This window comes from Coenobita brevimanus, chromosome 60 (genome assembly GCF_032717465.1).
Source record: "Coenobita brevimanus isolate Jiangsu-jjx chromosome 60, ASM3271746v2, whole genome shotgun sequence".
Classification (NCBI taxonomy): Eukaryota; Metazoa; Arthropoda; class Malacostraca; order Decapoda; family Coenobitidae; genus Coenobita; species Coenobita brevimanus.
In genome coordinates, this window is record NC_137013.1 from 38461615 (window position 1) to 38482894 (window position 21280).

At 41.7% G+C, this 21280-nt stretch overlaps 1 protein-coding gene across 3 annotated transcripts; it reads right to left on the reverse strand.

Annotated features, from left to right (window-relative positions):
• Positions 1-989: 989 nt before the first annotated feature.
• CIA30 (complex I intermediate-associated protein 30) lies at positions 990-21257 on the reverse strand. Of its 3 annotated transcripts, none has more exons than XM_080275047.1 (7): positions 21158-21257; positions 13899-14316; positions 12407-12527; positions 11172-11326; positions 9697-9759; positions 3026-3199; positions 990-2275 (listed from the first exon to the last, which is right to left on the reverse strand). In XM_080275047.1, exons 2-7 carry the CDS (start codon positions 14289-14291, stop codon positions 2054-2056), a joined length of 1128 nt encoding a protein of 375 aa, XP_080131173.1. In that variant the 5' UTR covers positions 14292-14316; positions 21158-21257; the 3' UTR covers positions 990-2053. The 3 variants fall into 3 exon arrangements, with proteins under 3 accessions (XP_080131173.1, XP_080131171.1, XP_080131172.1); XM_080275045.1 differs by having other exon boundaries at positions 3026-3211; XM_080275046.1 differs by lacking the exon at positions 21158-21257 and adding an exon at positions 19814-19837 and having other exon boundaries at positions 3026-3211.
• Between the last annotated feature and the right edge of the window lie 23 nt (positions 21258-21280).

Below are 21280 nucleotides of genomic sequence, written 5' to 3' on the forward strand. Positions count from 1 at the left end.
AACTGCTCATTGCTGACCAATTCATCTACAATTGTAAGTCAACCCAATTTTGCCTTCTAGGAGGTGTAAAGACCTGAGGTTACATTTTTGTATTCCATTGTACTGAAAGGTAGATCACAAGCCTGCTTTCACTGGTGGCATTACTTGATTGAAAAGCCTTCATTTAGCCTCTTGGGGATCAAATTAACCCTCTCAGGAAACCTGGCCTGTGCACCCATACTCCCCCTCCCGGTTTCGGCCCAGCATTATTTTCCGTGGTGAATGTACAGTCAATACTTTTACCGAATGGGCCCAAATAGAGATACCAATTATTCTTTTGTTACGTTGGAATGCCAAAAGGTGTAGCTTTCTTTTGTTTTCAGGCTGTAAATTTGTAAACTTATAAATTTATGTAGAAGTGTGTGAACACTACAGAATACTGGGTTCATTCACAAAGAAATTGGAACTTTTTGAGGAAGTAGAATGTCATTATATTACAGTCCCCCTTCTGTTTGACACCAAAGTAATATAAACATATTATGCCAGTGGCTTCCAACCTGTGCTGCGCGTCCCCCTAGGGGGGCACGAAGGTCTGCCTGTGGGGTGCAAAGGCTTGATAAAGAGGGTAATTATATTTGAAAATATGAATTATGATGGAATTCAGTAATTTCTAAAATGGAGAAAATATTTCATCCATCCATCCATCATCCAATTCTACGTTGCCACATGAGGAGCGTAGAAGCCCGGGGCTAGGCAATTTGGTCCTGAGTGACCAGCCTCACTCATCCCTGAGTGGCATTACATGAGCAATAACCCCAACCACCCCTTGGATATAAACTTTCACCAGTTCAATCCGATTGGAGCGCTGTAATTACCCACTAAACCACCAGGCACCATAAATTGGTTATATTTCAGATATGAATAAAATTCTAGTTATCTGAATATATAAACAATTTCAAAGATTAAGAATCTATGATATTTATTGACATGTGCCAACTATGCCAGTAAAATACAGTATTTGAGGAAGGGAGGCACAGGGAACGTGTCATTCAGCGAGGGGGGGGACGAGAATTAGAAAAGGTTGGGAACCACTGTATTATGCGGTCTTTGAGTGATTAAGTGAATAGAGCACATGAAAATTTTATACAGTACTATTTTGTGGTCCCAATGAAAGTGAGATTCATTGTAATGTTTTAGCCACAAAACATAAAAGACTGTCACTTGCAACTTGGACCATCAAGACACACATTTACAGTTAGGCACACCATTGCTAGACAAACAAGTCTATAATACGTATGAAAGTAGATCATATGCCTTTTCTTTCTTGTGTTTTTCATCCAGTGGTTCATACGCATCTAAGTGCATATGAAAACCTTGAGAAGGGTAAGTAGATCATACTCGTCAAACACATGAAAACCATGAGAGGGTTGGTGTAAGGCTGTCACTCCAGCTTGGGCATTCTAACCATTGGACCACCTGGCACCTTCCATCTACAGTAATTTTAATAAATCTCACAGTCAATTCACCACACATTCCAATCTTTTAACCTCTACATAGAAGTAAAAGTTAGATAATGAGGAAAAAACAGCCAAGGATATTCTGAAAAATTCTTCTTCATAAATTTACAAAAACTTGACCCACAAAATTTACATGGAAATTATACACCATCAATAACATTAACCTGAATCTAGCACTGTCCTTATTATTCTTGCTATGCCCATGTCACTGTACACAGCTTCAGAATGGCATTTTGAAGCAAAGGGGATTTATATCCTTCTGCAACCTTAAGAAATAAAATAAATTACTTGGAAACAGTGGGAATAAACCAATTGCAGCATGTACTGTACATCAAAAGACTAAATAGGTTAATGGTACTAGATAATTCATGGACAAGATTTTCAACTTTTTTCTATGTTAATCTCTGTCTCAGTAGCCTGTAAACTTTGAAAACTTGTACATTTCATTAGCAAATTTCTGAATATTCTTAGGATTACAGTAAACCCCAGTAAATTATCCCATTACAGAGAGTAAACCCCAATAAATTATCCCATTACAGTCAAATATAACTATTGTCTCAGTATCCCATAAACTTTGGGACCTTGTACATCTCATAGGCAAATTTCTCAGTGTGGTCAGGGTCAAAGTAAACACCAATATAATCAATTTCAAGGTGGAAGGGAGCATTAACCCGGTCCCCGGCAGAAATGCCGAGCGATACCACCTGACTCAGCAGGATGGGGAACTGTTTGTCCTGCACCCGACCTTTACTGCTCAGGAAGAACTTGGAGAAAGGGATCTGGCAAGAAAAAGTAACAGAATTATCAGAACATGTTATGGTGAGAAAATTGGTCAGAAAACTTACTACCTTTAAGTAATATAAACTGTTTGGCACAAGCAAAAACTGAAAACTTGTTGCTGTGCTTCAAGAGTTAATAGTGTTTCTAATCCCTTCATTATCCTTTACTATCCATTTGAAGGACCCAAAGGGCCCAAGGCAAAGATATTATAACATGATCATTTCAGCTGTATGTGGCTGTCCTACAACTTTGCTGCTCAAATGCTCTCAAAGAAGTAGGGTGGTCTCTTGTGGATAACATGGCCTGGACTACAGTAATTTAACTTCACGATCTATTCCTACAGGGCTCTCAAAGGACTAGCTGTTACAATTTACTGATTTTATACCATCACAACATACATAAAGCCATCAAAGATTTTTTCTTAATGTCACATGCATTCTCCAGATCTATGTATGCCACAAATACTTGTGCAATACATTCCATTTTTCTCCATTAGCTGTCTTGCTGCAAATATTTGATCCACACATCCTTTATCATACCCAAAACCACCCTGTCCATTAGTCACTATACATTCTTACATCTGACAAAACAGCATCTACAGCTTCTCTTACAGCATCCTGAGAGTTAAACTACTGCGCTTAGGTTAGGGCAGAGTACCTCAGGTTGTTGGGTCAGGTTAGGTTAGGTCTGAGTATGGAAGGGTAGCTCAGGTTAAATTAGGCTAGCCATGACAAAAATCAAACAAATACCCTAGCTATCTGCCAGTATGGTCCGCCTCGTGTGTAGAGGATGTAGGAGAAGACATCATTCCAGTTGACATCGAAGTAGCCGGCTGTGTTGATATTGATGAGATAGGAGCGACCGTCCCCTCGCACACGCATCTCCAGGTGGGTGTACAGAGTCCAGTCATGGCACACCTCACGCTTGAATGATTTCTGTATGTTAAAAAAGGGTGGCATGAGGGATTAAAATGAGGGAACTAAAGTGACACTTGATAGGTGTCCATAACTGAAAGGTGAGTATCATTTTCGTTTTTGAAGGCACCAACATCCTTGCAAGTGTCAGCCTTGGTCACCTAATGGTGGCTCTCCATGCTGCTCGATCTCTGGCAGCTTCCCAATTTGGTTCCTTAACCCTGAGGTCACACTCAATGACCTCGTCCCAGGTCTTTTTTCGGTCTACCTCTCACTACCCTACCCCTGACATTAACACCTCTCACTTTCTGCACCTAATTATCATCCACCATCCTCTCCACATGCCCAAACCATCTCAATCTACCTCTCCTCATCACAACACCAATACACTCCAGTCCCATCCTACCTCTCAACTCTTCCATCGTAAACCTAGCTCCCCCAGGCTTTGCACACAACGACACACTGCGCATCCACCTAATCACTGCCATTTCCATATGTTTAAGCCTGCGAATATCCTCTTCCTTTACTGCCCAGGTCTCACTACCATACAGCATTACACTCGTAGAACATGCCGCATACAAAGATCTCTTTGCACAGAGGGAGAGTCCTCTCAATGTCAGGAGAGGCAACAGCTCCCTGAACTTCTTCCAACCACTCCTCACTCTAGCCACACAGCTAGCTCCTGCCACACCTTCAGCACATAACATGTCTCCCAAATAACAAAACTTTCACATACTCGAGAGACTCGCCAGCAAGTTCAATCCTTTCACACCTGGCAATATCCACATGCTCTCCCCGGCACACCGCACACATGAAATAAGCATTGTCTCGCAGTCTACCTCTAATGACACTACATCTCTTATGCACCCACTTATCACAAACACTGCAACGAAATTATTTCCCACACACTTGTGACAAATTGCACGTGGCCACTCTCCTTCTGTGACAGTACCACCCCCAGCCCTAGATACCATCACTTTTGTTTTATCTGCATTTACTCTTAAGCCCTTGTGCCCCATATCATCTCTCCACTTCCTAAATCTTTCCTCCACCTCTCATTCTCTGCAATCAACACAAATCATCACCATACAACATTTCCCACAGGAGTCAATTTCTGAAGCCACATGAGAGGGATTCAAGTACCCGGTACTATGATAAACAACAAAGGGCTCAAGACTGACCCCTGATGCACACCAACATTCACAGAAAACTCCATTCACCCTTACCTTGGCGTGAGCACCCACATACATGGTCATAACGACCCTAAATAGCCACTCCTCAATCCCAAACTTTCTCATTGTCCACCTCATCACCTCTCTAGGGACTCTGTCACAAGTGTGTTGTCCCAGATGATTGGCTGAAGATTAATTGTAAATGTGTACAAGGGGGAGGGTGATGCCCTAGAAAGAGGAAATTATAGAAGCATAAAGCTTTTAGACAAGATAATGAAGGTAATGGAGAGAGTTCTAGAAGGTATGATTAGAGAAAGAGTGAATATGGATGAGATGCAGTTTGGGTTTATGCCAGGCAAAGGGACCACTGATGCCAAAATCTAAATGTTCGACAGCTTCAGGAAAAATATACAGGAGAGAAAAAGGGACTGTACTTTGTTTTTTTATTTATTTATTTGTTCTGGACAAATGTGGAAGTGTGCATGGAAAAGTTTGGAAGGAATGAGAGAGTTTTTGATCGGTGATATGAATGGTAAAGTAGGGAATGTGAAGGTGGATGGAATAGTTGGTGAGTGGGGTGTGCCTGCTGAGATAGATGAGAATGGCAGTGCATTAGTGGACATTTGTGCCGGGAGGGGGTTGGTGATGGCCAATACCCTCTTCAGGCATAAAATGATGCACATGTATACATGGAGAGTGATGAGAAGGGTGGGTGGTGAACTGAATGAAAGGAAGGCAATGATTGATTATGTGCGTGTGGATGAATGGATGCGAAGATGTGTAATGGATGCAAGTGCTTATAGAGATTGGGGGAGTGGACTATCTGACCACTACTTGGTGGTGGCCAGAATCAAGATCCAAGTAAGATGGAGAAATAGAAGAAGGGAAGGACGGGAAGAAGGAGTATTTGCAAGGAGAGTGGAAAGGTTACAAGAGGATGAGAAAGGCAGAATATAAGAAAGAAGTGGAGGAACGATTGGGTAAATATGAATTGGAGCAGATGGGGGACGTGGAAGGTGTGTGCATGATATTCACAGAAGAAATAGGTGCAGCATGTGATGTGGTGTGTGGGGTGAAGAGAAGACGGAGGGGGGTGCAAGGAACAGCGTGGTGGAATGAAGAGGTGAGACAGGCTGTGGCACAAAAGAAGAAAGCATACAATGAATGGATGAGAAATAGAGGAGTGGAAGAAGTTGAGAGGCAGAAGAAGGAGTTATATGTAGAAAGGAAAAGACAGGTGAAAAGATTACTAAGAGAGAGTAAGAAGAGAGTGGATGAGGAATTTGGAAGGAATTTGAGTGTAAAATGGTGGGACTGTAAGAAAATGTTCTGGCAAGGGGTGGAGAGAGTAAGACAGGGTGGTAGAGAAGTTAGAAGGGGAGTGAAAGATAAAAATGGTAGATTACTAATGGAGAAGGGAGAAAAAGTGAGCAGATGGAGAGAACACTTTAAGGAACTGTTGAACAAAGAGGATAGAAGTAATGCGAGTATAAGTGGCTGGGAAATGGCTGGGAGAAGGAGGAAGGTGAGAAAACAGGAAGAAATCAGTAGGATAGAAGTTGTGGAAGCAATGAAGAAAGTCAAATTGGGGAAAGCCCCAGGTATTGATGGAGTGTGTGGTGAAATGCTGAAGCATGGAGGACAGAGAGTGGTAGAGTGGATGTGGAAGATGTGCAGATTGGCCTGGGAGGAAGGTAGAGTCCTGGAGAAGTGGAATTCAGGTATAATTATTCCCTTGTACAAAGGAAAAGAGTAAAAAGAAGTGTGTGGTAATCATAGGGGCATTTGTCTTCTTAGTGTAATAGAAAAAGTGTATGGTAGGAAAAAAGTGTATGGTAGGATACTTATTGACAGAGTTAGGGAAAGAACAGAGGAATTAGTTGGAGAAGAACAGGGAGGCTTTAGGAAGGGAAGAGGCTGTGTAGGTTAGATATTCATTCTTAGATCTTTAGTGGAAATGTTTCTAGAGAAGGGAAAGAAGTTGTATGCGGCTTTCATGGATTTGGAGAATGCATATGATAGGGTGGATAGACAAGGATTGTGGAAAGTATTAAGAATATATGGAGTAGACAGGAAGTTGCTGAATGCTGTGAAAAGTATGTATGATGGTGCTAAGGCTGCAGTGTGTGTGGATGGTGAACTGAGTGAATTTTTCTCTTTAAAGGTTGGGTTGAAACAGGGATGTGTCACGTCTCCATGGTTGTTCAATCTGTACATGGATGGGGTAATAAAAGAGGTACAAGGTAGGGTAGTGGATGTTGAAGTGGCCCTGGTGAGAGAGGGTAGTGTTTGGAAACTCCCTGTACTGTTGTTTGCATGTGATACTGTGTTGTTGAGTGAAGACGAAGGGGAGCTGGAAGGCTTGGTGGATGAGTTTGGGAGAGTGTAAGAAACGGAATCTAAAGGTGAATGTAGGGAGGAGTTAAGTGATGGTCTTTGAGAGAGATGAAGTCAGTGAATGTACAGTGAGGTTGGATGGTACTTGGGTAGTGTGATGAGTAAGGATGGAAGTTTGGAGGATGAAGTGCTTGAAAGTATACAACAAGGAAGAAAGGTTGCTGGTTCCTTGATTGCAGTGATAAGAAACAGGGAAGTGGGCATGGAAGTGAAAAGTTACTACATGACAGTACTGTGATACCAACTCTAACGTATGGAAGTGAAACTTGGACGTTGTTGGAAGGACACAAGTCAAGATTGACAGCAGTGGAAATGAGTTATTTAAGAGGAGCCTGTGGAGTCACATGGAGAGACAGGCTAACAAATGAGGATATAAAGGAGCGTTGTGGTGTGGATGTGGATGTGATAGGAAGTGTTAGGAGGAACACACTGAGGTGGTTTGGCCATGAAGAGAGGATGGAGGGTGAGAGACTGACAAGGAGAGTGTATGTGAGTGAGGTGGAAGGGGGAGAGAGGGAGGGGGAGGCCGAGGATGAGAAAGAGGGATGGGGTGGAGAGATATATGAGAGAAGGGGGTGAGTTGGAAGCAGGGCAGTGAAATAGCAGGGGACAGGGCGACGTTGAGGCGATTTGTTTGTGGCCACCCAGTATGGGATTGAGGCATCTGGCAATGGATAGATAGATAGATAGATTTATTTTTTATTAATAACGACTCTGGGAAAAGGCTTTAGGGCCTATTCCAAGGCCCAGTAGTCCTACATTCTATACACCTCCACATGTCGCCACTTCAGCACTAACACCCACCGTCCATACTGAATACATGCTAGGGCTGTCTCATACAGAACTGGCGTATTGAAATTAGTGGGGATGTTTTTACAACATGTCGGCAGGTCGTCTGGCAGATCAGTAAAGTCTGCTTTTAATGAAATTCAAATCCTTAAACTGTTCCCTTCCCCAGCCAGGATTCTACTGTGGGTCCATTAGGAATCCAGGCCACCTTTCTACTGATTAAGCTACCACCTTGCCTAGAACTCTTCTTTCACTTTCCTTGCACAAACTTGTGTTGGAGCATACACACACACAATTGCCCATGTTTGTAATCCTACTTTCAGTCTTACCCACACAATCCTTAAACCAAGTGATCCATACTCTCTCATATTCTCCTTCCATCACTTGCACACAACAATACATACACCCTCTTTTGCTCTCACTCTCGCTTACTCCTGTACATGTACGCCATCCATATTCCCACTCTCTCACACTCTTGCCTCACCACTTAGTCTCAGTTAAGCCACATATGTCCACTTTTGCACCCTCAAGCACCTGGACAATCTTTCTTTCACCTCATCATTCGCACCCTTTACATTCCATGTTGCAATATGAACATGACCGTTGTCCGGTCCTTGGTCGTCACCTGTTTGTCCGTCCCGGACCTGGTCCGAGGCTTCTCGTCTGTATTTTTAGTTAGTTGCTTTCTGGGGAGGGGCACTAACTCTACGTCAACCCACTTGTTGATACATACGGAACACGTGTTGGTTGTTTATAGGGCAACCACCTAGCATATTAAATGATTTCCTGGTTTACAGGAAATCATTTGGCTTGCCACTCAATGTAGAGCTACCCTGAAATAGATTACCACAACTGTACACTGAGTGGGTGGATGATGGGCACACCCACCAAACAAATTAATATGAGCAATGAGATATATACCGTATTCACAATGGATTAAAAAGTGTGACAACTGAAAGGTGTGCATAAATGATTAATAAACGTTACGACTGACAAGCTCTCCGAAACATTTGCCATGATTAAGTGGTTTTAGATAGGGGAATCCGGGGGACACTTAATCCAGCATTATAAAAAAAAATGGTTATATGGTTACCGCCCAGTGCAGTAAATGGTTTCCTCAGTGAAGGAAACCATATGGCTTGTCACTCAGTGTGGAGACCATATGGAATCCCTACACGAGTGAGTGGATGATGGGCGCCCTCATTGACCATGTGACAGCGTCCAGATTGACTCTATCGGATATGTTTATGTGAAGCTACGGAATGTGGTGAATGTTTTTGGCATATCAGATAGAGCCAGGATTCCGGGGACTTGAATGATTAGTGAATGGAAATGTGGCCCATTGGACTGGGTAAACTTGGGTTATCTGGACGCTGCTACTCCTCACCCTGCCCTAAGGTGGGAAAGGAGGTCCATATGATGATGATGATGATGATGATGGCTGACAGGTAGGTATTAACAACGGGATTACCGATAATATGAATGACAACTGAAAAAATGGGCACTGGGGAATAAGTGACAAAATATAAGTGAATGAAAGAATATATCCATCCATCATCCTATCCTATGTTGTCCCATAAGGAGCGTAGGAACCCGGGGCTAGGCAAGTTGGTCCTGACATTAAGATGAAAGTGACCAACCTCACTCATTCCTGAGTGGCATTACATGAGCAATAAACCCCAACCATCCCATGGATATAAATCTAAACTGGCTCAATCTGATTGGGGCACCTTAATTACCTACTAAACCACCAGATGCCATAATGAGCAGTAAATGAAAAGGGTGCATGATAAATACAAGTTGCATGCGAGAGGCATTCAACTGAATAAAACAAGTGACCAATACATTTCAAGGCAGGAGCCACCGTTAAGTCCCAGCTACTGCTTTCAATAACAGAATAGCCTCCAATCACCTCTAGGCCTCAAACTATAGTACTTACACCATAATGTGTTCTGACCTTAGAGCTCTACATGCAGATCACCATGCATCACATGTAGTAACATCCACTCCAGTATGAACTATCCTCTCTGAGGAGAACGAACCTGAGATTAGGATATCAAAGTATAGTACGAAAAGGGTCAATGACTATGCTGCTAATGGATCACCCTCCCTACCACTTCACCCTTTCCAAACTGCTTCCAAACTCACCCTTGGTCTAACTGATGTCATGTTGCAGTAACCTGCCTTCTTCACTCTGCCATCTTTAGGAGTCTGTAGGGGCAAGCAACAGAGAAATATAGTCAGTACTTGCTTAACCCTTTCAATCCAATGGTGCATTTCTTCATTTCATTCTTGTTACCCCCAGACAAGTTCATTAAGAGTTAGAAAGTGCCTCAGTTCTGAAGCTGTTAATGAATGTTGTATCTAGCCCTTCCAAGTCTAAAAGTCTATCCTAGGGTACATAAAATCATTTGGAGACAGCAGCAATGGCATAAAGTCGATGTGTAGTTTCTTCCTGTGCATTCAGAGAAAACATGGATCTGCACACCCAATTCTGCAATATGCACGTCAATTTGAATGAAATATAAAATATTAGTCATAAAAGAAGCTTGTATCCTGATGTAAAAGCCACATGATTGCAATGGAGGTATATGTGAAAGGGTGATATCCCAGGATACACTCGATGAGGAGGAAGAGCGTTTCTGATCATTTTTACTTTAGGAGGGGGGCTGAACCCCCAAAGAATTACTCGGGGGTCATGCTCTCCAAGTACTGCATTATGGGTGACAGTCCATTGTACAATATGTACTGTACTAAGTTATCAAAGCCATATCTACCCTCCTTTCACTATTTCTGAAAATTTTTTATTTGGTGAGGGAGGGCTGATCCCTCTAAAAATCATAGGTGGAAAATTGTATATAGTGGAAGACCTTTGAGGGTAACCAGACAGACTCACCTGGGAAGTTTCATTCAAATCCATCAAAAAGCCTACGAATTTAAGAAAGACATATAGAAAGACACACACACACACACACACACACACACACACAGAGGCTGAATCTTGTGCAATGGTATAGGATGAGTTGCCAAAATGATACTATCCTGCTTTGTAGGACTGGTAAAAAATGTATCATCAGCCTGATGGTGTTCAAGTCATGGATGTGTGCATGCAAAGTACAACATTATGTAAAACAACTAAAGTGAGAGAGGCTTCTTGTTCATGACTGAAGGGTTAAAAGTACAACTCTCAGGCAGAGTTGTGCTTTTAACCCCTAGGTGGAATGAATCTGTCTACTGGTGGTATGAATAAATTACAGAAGATGTCATCATACTAAAGAGATTAATACTACTACAATACTACTACTACTACCATTATTATTATAAATAATAATCATAAAAAACCTGGCCTGTTTACCCATCTATGGATTGGATGAGGCAGGATCCATAATAGAAGGGAAACCACAAAACACTAAAAATTATTACAAAGACACGTAATGAAGTAGGCCAGATATTCATTCACAAATCACTCACGTTGCAATCTTGGCTCCACCTTACAGCCTAACCATCATTTTTTTTTTCTTTCTTTTTTTTAGGCTAAAGACGCAGTATGCTTCAAAATACCTACCATTCAAGAGTCAATTCATTAATTACCAAGTTAAAAAAGGAATATCAACAACATTTACCTCTGTTGAGATGTGTCCTGAGAAGAGTCCATGGCCAGTGGGAGAGATGGTGAGTGAACCTGAGCTCTGACCTTGCCCATGGTCAATGTCACTGGTCACCACCCATCTCTGCAGTGCCTCCTCATTATCCAGCACCCATACTTTGTCCATGTCTCCTGCAAAATGTGGTTCTTCAGCCATCATCATTACGGTCATTGACAATCATCATCATTATCAGTATCAACATCATGGTCATTATCATCAAGATCCCTAATTTAATACTCAGCACTCACATTTTAACCATGCCACCTATAAACGGTGGTTCTTCAGGCATCATCATCATCATCACCAGGTCCCTAACTTACTACCCAGCACTCAAAAATTTGTCTAAACACCCTGTAAATAGTGTGCTTCACTCATCACCATCATGACTTTACCTTCCAGTAACTATGTAAATGCAATGGGCAGACACTCACCACCATCAAAACTTTACAGTAACAATGTAAATTCAGTGGGCAGACACTTGTCACCATCATAATGTAAATGCAATGGGCAGACACTCATCACCACCATAACTTTACCTTCCAGTAACAATGTAAAATTCAGTGGCCAAACACTCATCACTATCATTACTTTCCAGTCATCAATATCATCATCATTGTTACTTTCCAGTAACAATGTAAATGCAGTGTAAAACCAGGAGGCCAAAGGACTTGTGGGACCATGGTCATGTTCCAGTGAGCTTTGGAGCCTGTATAGCTCCTCTTTCTTATGAATTTATCTTGACTACTGCACCTCCATATGCTGTTCTGTTCTATTTTATCTTCTGATTACCGGTAAAGATTGCATAAAATTAAATTAGAGTATTAAAGAGCCATTTCCAGAAATAAATTGGTAAGGAAGATATGCCAGAAAGCCTCCCTGGATGAGAATAGTTCCCCATTCCTCCTGCCTCCCACTCCAAAGTCAGGCGTGGAGGGGCCAGAGTACTGTACCTTTTGGCTTGAGGGCTGGTTATCATAGTACCAAAAACACAATATTAACTCCTTCAATTCAGTGATCTAGGTTTTAGTTTAGTTTTAATTCCACCATGAGATACTGAAGGATATATTGAATCCCTCCAATTAAGAGTCTCTCCAAAATGGAATAAAATCATGTGAAGGTAGGAAGAGTAACAGAAAAACTAATTGTCACAGAATTGCAGGAGTTAATAATTTTTCCATTTAACTGTTTCTTTCTCTCCCCATGTCACATACCTGGTCTAACCCATACTGGGTCATCTTCAAACTTCTCGTGCATTTCCTCTTGCCACTTGGAAAGCTCTGTTCGTAGCTCCTTAAGGCCTTCTCGGATCAGCTGCTTGCGGTTCTTCTTGACCTGTGTATAGGAGGTGAGGTGACACATTATTATGGCTCAATCTTGTTACCACCAAGCAATTTGATTACATTTACCTCAGAAATGGTCTTTTGGCCTTTAGTATCGTCCAGTTCTGGTGCAGCATTCCGGGTGGGAGGATGGCTCAGTTTGTCAGATCACAAGTTACCTCTTCAGTCTGATGTTGTATCATACTTTAGAGTACGCACTATTGTTTTAACTAGCAGACTGTTTAATCCAGCAAAGCAGAGCTTTTTCAGATTGACGGAATTAGTTATAGCAGTTATTAACCCCATCAGTACATGAGACCATTTGTCGTCGTTGTCGCCATCTTCATCATCATCAAAATCATCATCATCATCATCATCATCATTATCCAGATCTCTTTTCCTACCCTAGGGCAAGGTGAGAAGCAGCAATATCCAGACAGTTGCTACTCCTCACCCTGCCCCAGGGTGGGAAAGGAGGTCCAAATGATGATGATGATGATGATGAATGGGCTCTTGTACTAATGGGGTTAATGAATGCTATAACTAATTCCTTCAATCTGAAAAACCTCTACTATGCTGCATCTGGTGGTTAAAACAATAATGAATACTCTAAAGTATGATACAACATCAGACTGAAGAGGTAAACTGTGATCTGACAAACTAAGCCATCCCCCTACTCTCAATGCTGCACCAGAACTGGATGATACTAAAGGTCAAGTATCACGAAATAATAGATTACTAACTAACTTAAATGGATTACAGTCAGAATGTATGGTATGAGGATGGGGAGGAATTGGATGGGGTTTATGGAGGTTATCAGACACAATTAACAGCAAAAACATTCAGTAAAGGATGCTTCGTATTTTAAGACCCTCATTTAACTGCGGGGTAAAATGTACCACATTTAACCTCTTCAGCCAGATACCGTACTGCCTTTCATATTTTATTCAGTCAGAGCCACTTGTTTTTATTCAGTACTGGAGAGACCTTTCTGACTAAGGAGGTCAGAAAAATCTACATAACTCTTTCTGTTAGACAGCATCTCTCTTATTTTTTCTGGCTGCTGCCAAACAATTTCAATCAGCTTAGGCCAGATGTATCTGACTGAGGAAATTAAGTATTGAAAATGAAACTGTTGTTCTTCAGCCTTCATTTAAAACTGAAAAGCCTTAAACATCAATGTACAAGCACCCAAAATACTGGAAAACTTGTACAATCTGACAGACAAAACCAGAGTACTTTACTTCAGTAATAATCAGTGTTAATTAGAGAATCCCTCTTTACAAAACTACCATAATTCCATTTTTTTCAAGAGCAACTTAGTACTGAAACAATCCAAGGAGAATTTTAAACATGGAATGTCTATGATAATTAACACTCCTACCTCACTACCATAGCCTCCTTTGCGGTCCTTCTCCCAGAACATGTGATTAACGGGTGTCGTCATTAAACTCCGCACTGAGCACTTGTTAACAGAACACCCATATCTGTTTCCTTGACTAGATTCATGCTGTCCACTAAATACAAGTCCTTTACGATATTTACACAGACTATAGTTACAGCATAAGTCACTTTTTACACCACATATACTTGAAAATATTCGCCACTGAGTCCGATATAAAGAGGTAGTTGATATGCAAGTTTTGGAAGGTGTGTTATGATAGCCATGAGGAATATCGGTCTTTTCAGGCAACAGCATAAGTGAAGGAATATGTCGAGCATTTGTGACACCACGTCCAGGCTGCCACGCCCATCGCACACCTTGTAAGTACCACATTGTGAAATACAGCAGCTATTCACATCTGAAAAATAAAGGAAAAACTGTTCATATCAATAAGGAGAATGTTCTGTTTACGAAATAAGTACAGTAATTTGATGCTACAATGATCATTACTAGCCTATACTGGTATCTATCTATCTATTGCCAGACGCCTCAATCCCATTTGGGGTGGCCACAAACAAAGCGCCTACATGTTGTCCTGTCCCCTGCCATTTCACTGCCCTGCTCCCAACTCACACCCCCCTCTCTCATATACCTCTCCACCCCATCCCTCCATCTCATCCTCGGCCTCCCCCTCCCTCTTCCCCCCTCCACCTCACTCACATACACTCTCTTCATCAGTCTTTCACCCTCCATCCTCTCCACATGGCCAAACCACCTCAGTGAGTTTCTCATAACTCATCCTATCACATCCACATCACAACGCTCCTTTATATCCTCATTCGTCAGCCTGTCTCTCAATGTGACTCCACAGACTCCTCTTAAATAACTCATTTCCACTGTTCTCACTGGTATCATAACTAATAAAAATGTAATACAGTACCATGTACTGTATTGTAATAAGACTACCATTTTTCCTCTATCATTTTCTTTCTCTTGAGCTCTACCCATCAGTTCATCAATTCTGGCAGATTGTCTCATTCTATAATGCTGTCTGAATTAGCCTCAGTTGTTATACTGTATTAGGCCTGTACATAATGTTCTTCTGGTTAGGCTGCTCCTATACCCCATAATTTCTCTGAATATTGTTCTGTTGCCCCATCATCTATTACTCACCTGGTAGACCCACTGCATCCAGGGACTCAGGAAGCACCAAGCATGCAGGCAGCATTATATGAATGGCACTCAGGCCACAATGACAAGACGCACAACAGAGTGATGACAAAGTGAACGGCTGAGTGTACAAAAGGTTACAGATACAGTAGGTGTGAGAACTGACATAGGGTTCCAGAATAATATCATTAGTAAACATAATGACAGTGAGTAGCAGCAGGCAAAATGTGACGATGCACTATGGGAAAAAAAAGATAATGATGAAGGGAATGAGGGGGTTTTGCCTTGAAGTGAGCAAGGGAGGGTGCCTCAGCTATTTCTGCAAGAAGATTTCCTAGTAGAAATAACACAACATGAGAAAACCACCTTCATGCTTCAGTCTGGGAATGAATTTTAAATAGATCAGAAGGTTTAACAGGGGACAAGTTGTAAAAATTAAAAAAAAAAAAAAAAAAAAAAAAATCAATTTATTTCTCAACAGCCATCCCTTAACTGAGGATAGCTATACTGTATTCAAACCAAGAAAGTCTACTGGCATACAAGAGTTGGGAAAGAACAATGATTTGTTTAGTCCATTGATGCTGCATGGACTCCAGCAGATCACCCAGAAACTCTGTCTTCCAGACTGGAGACACAAAATCTTGAAGAGGACAACTGTCTGATATCAAAACAGATGTCATAAACTGGGGAATGAGAAAGACAGATTTATAACCAGTTTGTAGCAACACCTCCTGCTCTACCAACAACCTCTCTAATATGAGCATGGAATCGTAGCAGTGTCTCTATTACAACACCTAGATCTTTGTGAGTTCGCTTGATTAACTGGAGTGCCATTTAAGTAGTACTGGTTATTAATAAAAGTATTCACACCCTGTTTGAATCTAGGATGAGCACATTTGACAGGGGCAAACTAGCCCCCAGAAAGTTGCTGTGGAGGAAAGGGTGTTGATATTTGACTGGAGAATGAGGGAAATTTGATAATATGAATTGACAAGGTGATGAAAGTAATGTTTTAGATCATCTCCAAATATCACGAAGGCTAGCTATAGTATTTACACGAGATTAGCATATATATATACTGTATGTGACAGTATGGGGCCTAGAATGTAACCCTGAAGTATGTCACTGGTAACTGGTAAGGCACTGCTATGCACACCACAAATACAGACTTGTTTCTGATATTTTGACAGAAAACTCCTTATCCACTGAAGAAGACTTCCTGTAATACCATTAGATGTCAACTTAACTAGGGTTAAATGGTGACCTCTGTCAACTCTGTCTATCTATCTGTAGCCAGATGCCATAATCCCATAATGGGAGGCCATTTGACTTTTAGCTGTTTTGCAGGGAGGGGCACTAACCCTCAGCACACTGACATGTTGACAAGTAGGGAACATGTATGTATTGCTTATGTGGTTACTGCCCAATGTTGTACTGTAAATGGTTTCCTGGCTCACAGGAAACCATTTAGCTTGTCACTCAAGGTAAAACCACTGGAAAAGGAAAGAAGGGTAAGAAAAAGTGACAGGAAAGACGAAAGAAATAGGAAGAGAAGAAGGCTGATGCAGAAAAAGAATGAGAAAGGTGAAGGAAGTACGGTAGGCAACACCAAGTGAGTGGATAATGATCGCCACCACCTCTTTGACAAAATAAGAGAGGATAGGGCCAACAATAAAACCATTATATCATAGCAACTTGTAATATGACTGTAAGTCAATAATAATTTATCAGCCACTGACCTACCAGATGTAAAACCAAACTGAATATCATCAAAGAGAAAATGATATTCAAGAAATGTACTGTATACAGAGTTTAGTGATAATATGTTCAAGAGATTTACAAGGGATATGCCTTAAAATGATAGGCTTGAAGTCAAGTAGGTGAGTTTGTGGTTCATTTTTGTATACAGGAATTATCTAGGATAACTTTTGATCGGTGATATGAATGGTAAAGTTGGTAATGTGAAGGTGGATGGAATAGTTGGTGAGTGGGGTGTGCCTGCTGAGATAGATGAGAATGGGAGTGCGTTAGTGGACATCTGTGCTGGGAGGGGGTTGGTAATAGCCAATACCCTCTTCAGGCATAAAATGATCCACAGGTATACATGGCGAGTGATGAGAAGGGTGGGTGGTGAACTGAATGAAAGGAAGGCAATGATTGATTATGTGTGTGTGGATGAAAGGATGCGAAGATGTATATTGGATGCAAGAGTTTATAGAGGTTGGGGGAGTGGCCTTTCTGACCACTACTTGGTGGTGGCCAGAATTAGGATGCAAGTAAGATGGAGGAATAGAAGAAGGGAAAGACGAGAGGAAGGAGTAGTTGCATGGAGAGTGGAAAGGTTACAAGAGGATGAGAAAAAGGCAGAGTATAAGAGAGAAGTGGAGGAACGATTGGGCAAATATGAATTGGAGCAGATGGGAGACGTGGAAGGTGTGTGTAAGATATTTACAGAAGAAATATGTGCAGCATGTGATGTGGTGTGTGGAAGGAAGAGAAGACGGAGGGGTGCAAGGAACAGCGTGGTGGACTGAAGAGGTGAAACAGGCTGTGGCACAAAAGAAGAAGGCATACAATGAATGGATGAGAAATAGGGCGTGGAAGAAGTTGAGAGGCAGAAGAGAGAGTTATATGTGGAAAGGAAGAGAGGTGAAAAGATTAGTAAGAGAGAGTAAGAAGAGAGTGGATCAGGAATTTGGAAGGAATTTGAGTGTAAAGTGGAGGGACTGTAAGAAAATGTTCTGGAGAGAAGTGAAAAGAGTAAGACAGGGTGGAAGTGAAGTTAGCAGGGGAGTGAAAGATAAACATGGTAGATTACTAGTGGAGAAGGGAGAAAAAGTGAGCAGATGGAGAGAACACTTTAAGGAATTGTTGAACGTAGAGGATGGAAGTAATGCGAGTATAAGTGGCTGGGGAATGGCTGGGAGAAGGAGGGAGGTGAGAAGACAGGTAGAAATCAGTAGGATAGAGGTTGTGGAAGCAATGAAGAAAGTTAAATCGGGTAAAGCCCCAGGAATTGATGGAGTGTGTGGTGAGATGCTGAAGCATGGGGGAGAGATAGTAGTAGAATGGATGTGGAAGATGTGCAGATTGGCCTGGGAGGAAGGTAGAGTCCCGGAGGATTGGAAGTCAGGTATAATTATTCCCTTGTACAAAGGAAAAGGGGAAAAAGAAGTGTGTGGTAATCATAGGGGCATTTGTCTTCTTAGTATAATAGGAAAAGTGTATGGTAGGATACTTATAGACAGAGTTAGAGAAAGAACAGAGAAATTAGTTGGAGAAGAACAGGGAGAGGCTTTAGGAAGGGAAGAGGTTGTGTAGATCAGATATTCATTCTTAGATCTTTAGTGGAAAAGTTTCTAGAGAAGGGAAAGAAGTTGTATGCGGCTTTCATGGATTTGGAGAAAGCATATGACAGGGTGGATAGACAAGGATTGTGGAAAGTGTTAAGAATATATGGAGTAGATGGGGAAGTTGTTGAATGCTGTGAAGAGTATGTATGATGGTGCTAAGGCTGCAGTGCGTGTGGATGGTGAACTAAGTGAATTTTTCTCTTTGAAAGTTGGTTTGAAACAGGGATGTGTCATGTCTCCATGGTTGTTCAATCTGTACATGGATGGGGTAATAAAAGAGGTACAAGGTAGGGTAGTGGATGTTGGAGTGGCCCTGGTGAGAGAGGATAGTGTTTGGAAACTCCCTGTACTGTTGTTTGCAGATGATACTGTGTTGTTGAGTGAAGATGAAGGGGAGCTGCAAAAGCTTGGTGGATGAGTTTGAGAGAGTGTAAGAAACGGAACCTAAAGGTGAATGTAGGGAAGAGTAAAGTGATGGTCTTTGAGAGAGGTGAAGTCAGTGAATGTATAGCGAGGTTGGATGGTGAGGAATTGGAAAATGTGAGTACGTTTAAGTATTTGGGTAGTGTGATGAGTAAGGATGGAGGTTTGGAGGGTGAAGTGCTTGAAGAATTACAGCAGGGAAGAAAGGTTGCTGGTTCCTTGAAAGCAGTGATAAGAAACAGGGAAGTGAGCATGGAAGTAAAAAAGTTACTACATGACAGTATTGTGATACCAACTCTAACGTACGGAAGTGAAGCTGGAGCGTTGTTGGAAGGACACAAGTCAAGAGTGAGAGCAGTGGAAATGAGTTATTTAAGAGGAGCTTGTGGAGTCACGTGGAGAGACAGGCTGACGAATGAGGATATAAAGGAGCGTTGTGGTGTTGATGTGGATGTGATAGGAAGCGTTGTGAGGAACACACTGAGGTGGTTTGGCCATGTGGAGAGGATGGAGGGTGAAAGACTGACGAAGAGAGTGTATGTGAGCGAGGTGGAGGGTGGAAGAGGGAGGGGGAGACCGAGGATGAGATGGAGGGATGGGGTGGAGAGGTATATGAGAGAGGGGGGTGTGAGTTGGGAGCAGGGTAGTGAAATGGCGGGGGACAGGGCGACTTGGAGGCGATTTGTTTGTGGCCACCCCAAACGGGATTGAGGCGTCTGGCAATAGATAGATAGAACTTTTGAATATCAGGAACAGTGCCCAAAATTACAAATAATGAGAAAATTAGAAAAAGTGTGGAAACAGGCTCAATCATGATGGCACCTGGTGGTTTAGTGCATAATTAAGGTGCTCCAGTCAGATTGAGCCTGTGTAGGTTTATACCCAACAGGTGGTTCAGGTTTATGTTCATGTAATGCCACTCAGAGATGAGTGAGGCTGGTCACTCTCATCTTAAATGTCAGGACTAACTTGTCTAGCCCCGGGCTTCTACACTCCTCTCGGGGCAACATAGGATTGTATGATGAAGGCTATTATTTGACCAACTACATCGACAGATCCACAGTTGAGGAAGATATTGGAGTATTAGTTGATGACAGGTTGACCCCTTCAGCACATCTTTCTGAAAAAATTAACAAGGTGAATAACATAGTGGGATTAATTACAAGAGCATTTGTTTGTTTGGATGCAAAGATGTGTAAAGTCCTGCATATTGCTCTTGCAAGACCTCATCTGGAATATGCCAACCAGGTATGGAACCCACACTTGAATAAGGATAAAGAAACAGTACAAAACTTTCAGAGAAGAGCTACCAAACTTCTGCCACAAATGAAGGAACTGTCATATGAGGAAAGATTAAGGGCATTAAATTTACCAACTCTGACATACAGAAGATCACAAGGGGACTTAACTGAAACCTACAAAATTCTAAGTGGAAAGTACGATGAGGACTGCAGCATGGATATATCTTTCAGATGAGAGAGGAGAGTACAACACGGGGCAACTCTAAGAAGATATTCAAACCCAGGATAAGACTGAATACAAGGAAATATTTATTCTCTTGCAGAGTAATAGATAACTGGAATGGGTTGCCTGAATTGGTGACAGACTCAGATTCAGTTGATATTTTTGAAAGAAATTTGGATAAATATTGGAAAAACTAGGATCAATTCTATAACTACAAATCACAAATTATGTCTGCCACACAAAGCTATCGCATAAGAAATGTTGTCGTTCAAGATCTGGAGTCACAGGCTCACTGAGCTTCTTCCAGAAGGATGTCTGTATCTGTGAGTAAACAGGCTCAGGGGCATATTCTTGAAGAAGGAGAGGATAAAGATTATCAGGGCTCACAACACTCAGATCTACCGTAAGAGATCTAACACTAATTTCAACATCAGATAGGGAGAAGCTGACTTCAGGGATTCTGTCTTCAGGTACTTGGTGTGGGCTGAGATTCAGAAGATATCAACTTCTACTGCTTACATATCCAGTATAGCTAGTAAAATTAAAGTTCTCAATAAATAGCACACTGCTCTTTCTAACAACCTTGCAACCAACAAAAAATTTAAAAAGAATGTGGAGACCACCTAAGCAAAATTACAATCCAAAATTATTTTGTGAAGAAAATGAAGGTCCAGAGCTACTCGTCCACAAGACAGCTGGGGCATTTTTAACTCTGCAAGAGTGCAAAGTACATTTCATCATCTTACAAATGGTAGTACAATGTACAATTTCAACAAAAATTATTAGGTACCGGGACATTGACCACCCTGTAATCCTTGGGCTGGATATAACTGCACTTGCATCACTCACGTTTACCCCTCTGACACTATCACCTCGTGTTGCTCTGCAAACATTTGCTCAGAATGTCTGAAAAACTCTCAGCAACAAAGTAGAACCAGGTACTCTTTGCCGGTAAGGTATGATAATGTTTAT

Bases quoted from the DNA above. Each gene is read 5' to 3' on its own strand.
- CIA30 (XM_080275045.1), bottom strand. From the start codon at position 14,291: ATGTGGTACTTACAAGGTGTGCGATGGGCGTGGCAGCCTGGACGTGGT. The intron at 9,760-11,171 runs GTAAATGTTGTT...TTGCCCCTACAG, and splicing joins CAGGACACATCTCAACAGAG to ACTCCTAAAGATGGCAGAGT. The intron at 2,276-3,025 runs GTATTTGTTTGA...TTTTCTTGCCAG, and splicing joins CATACTGGCAGATAGCTAGG to ATCCCTTTCTCCAAGTTCTT.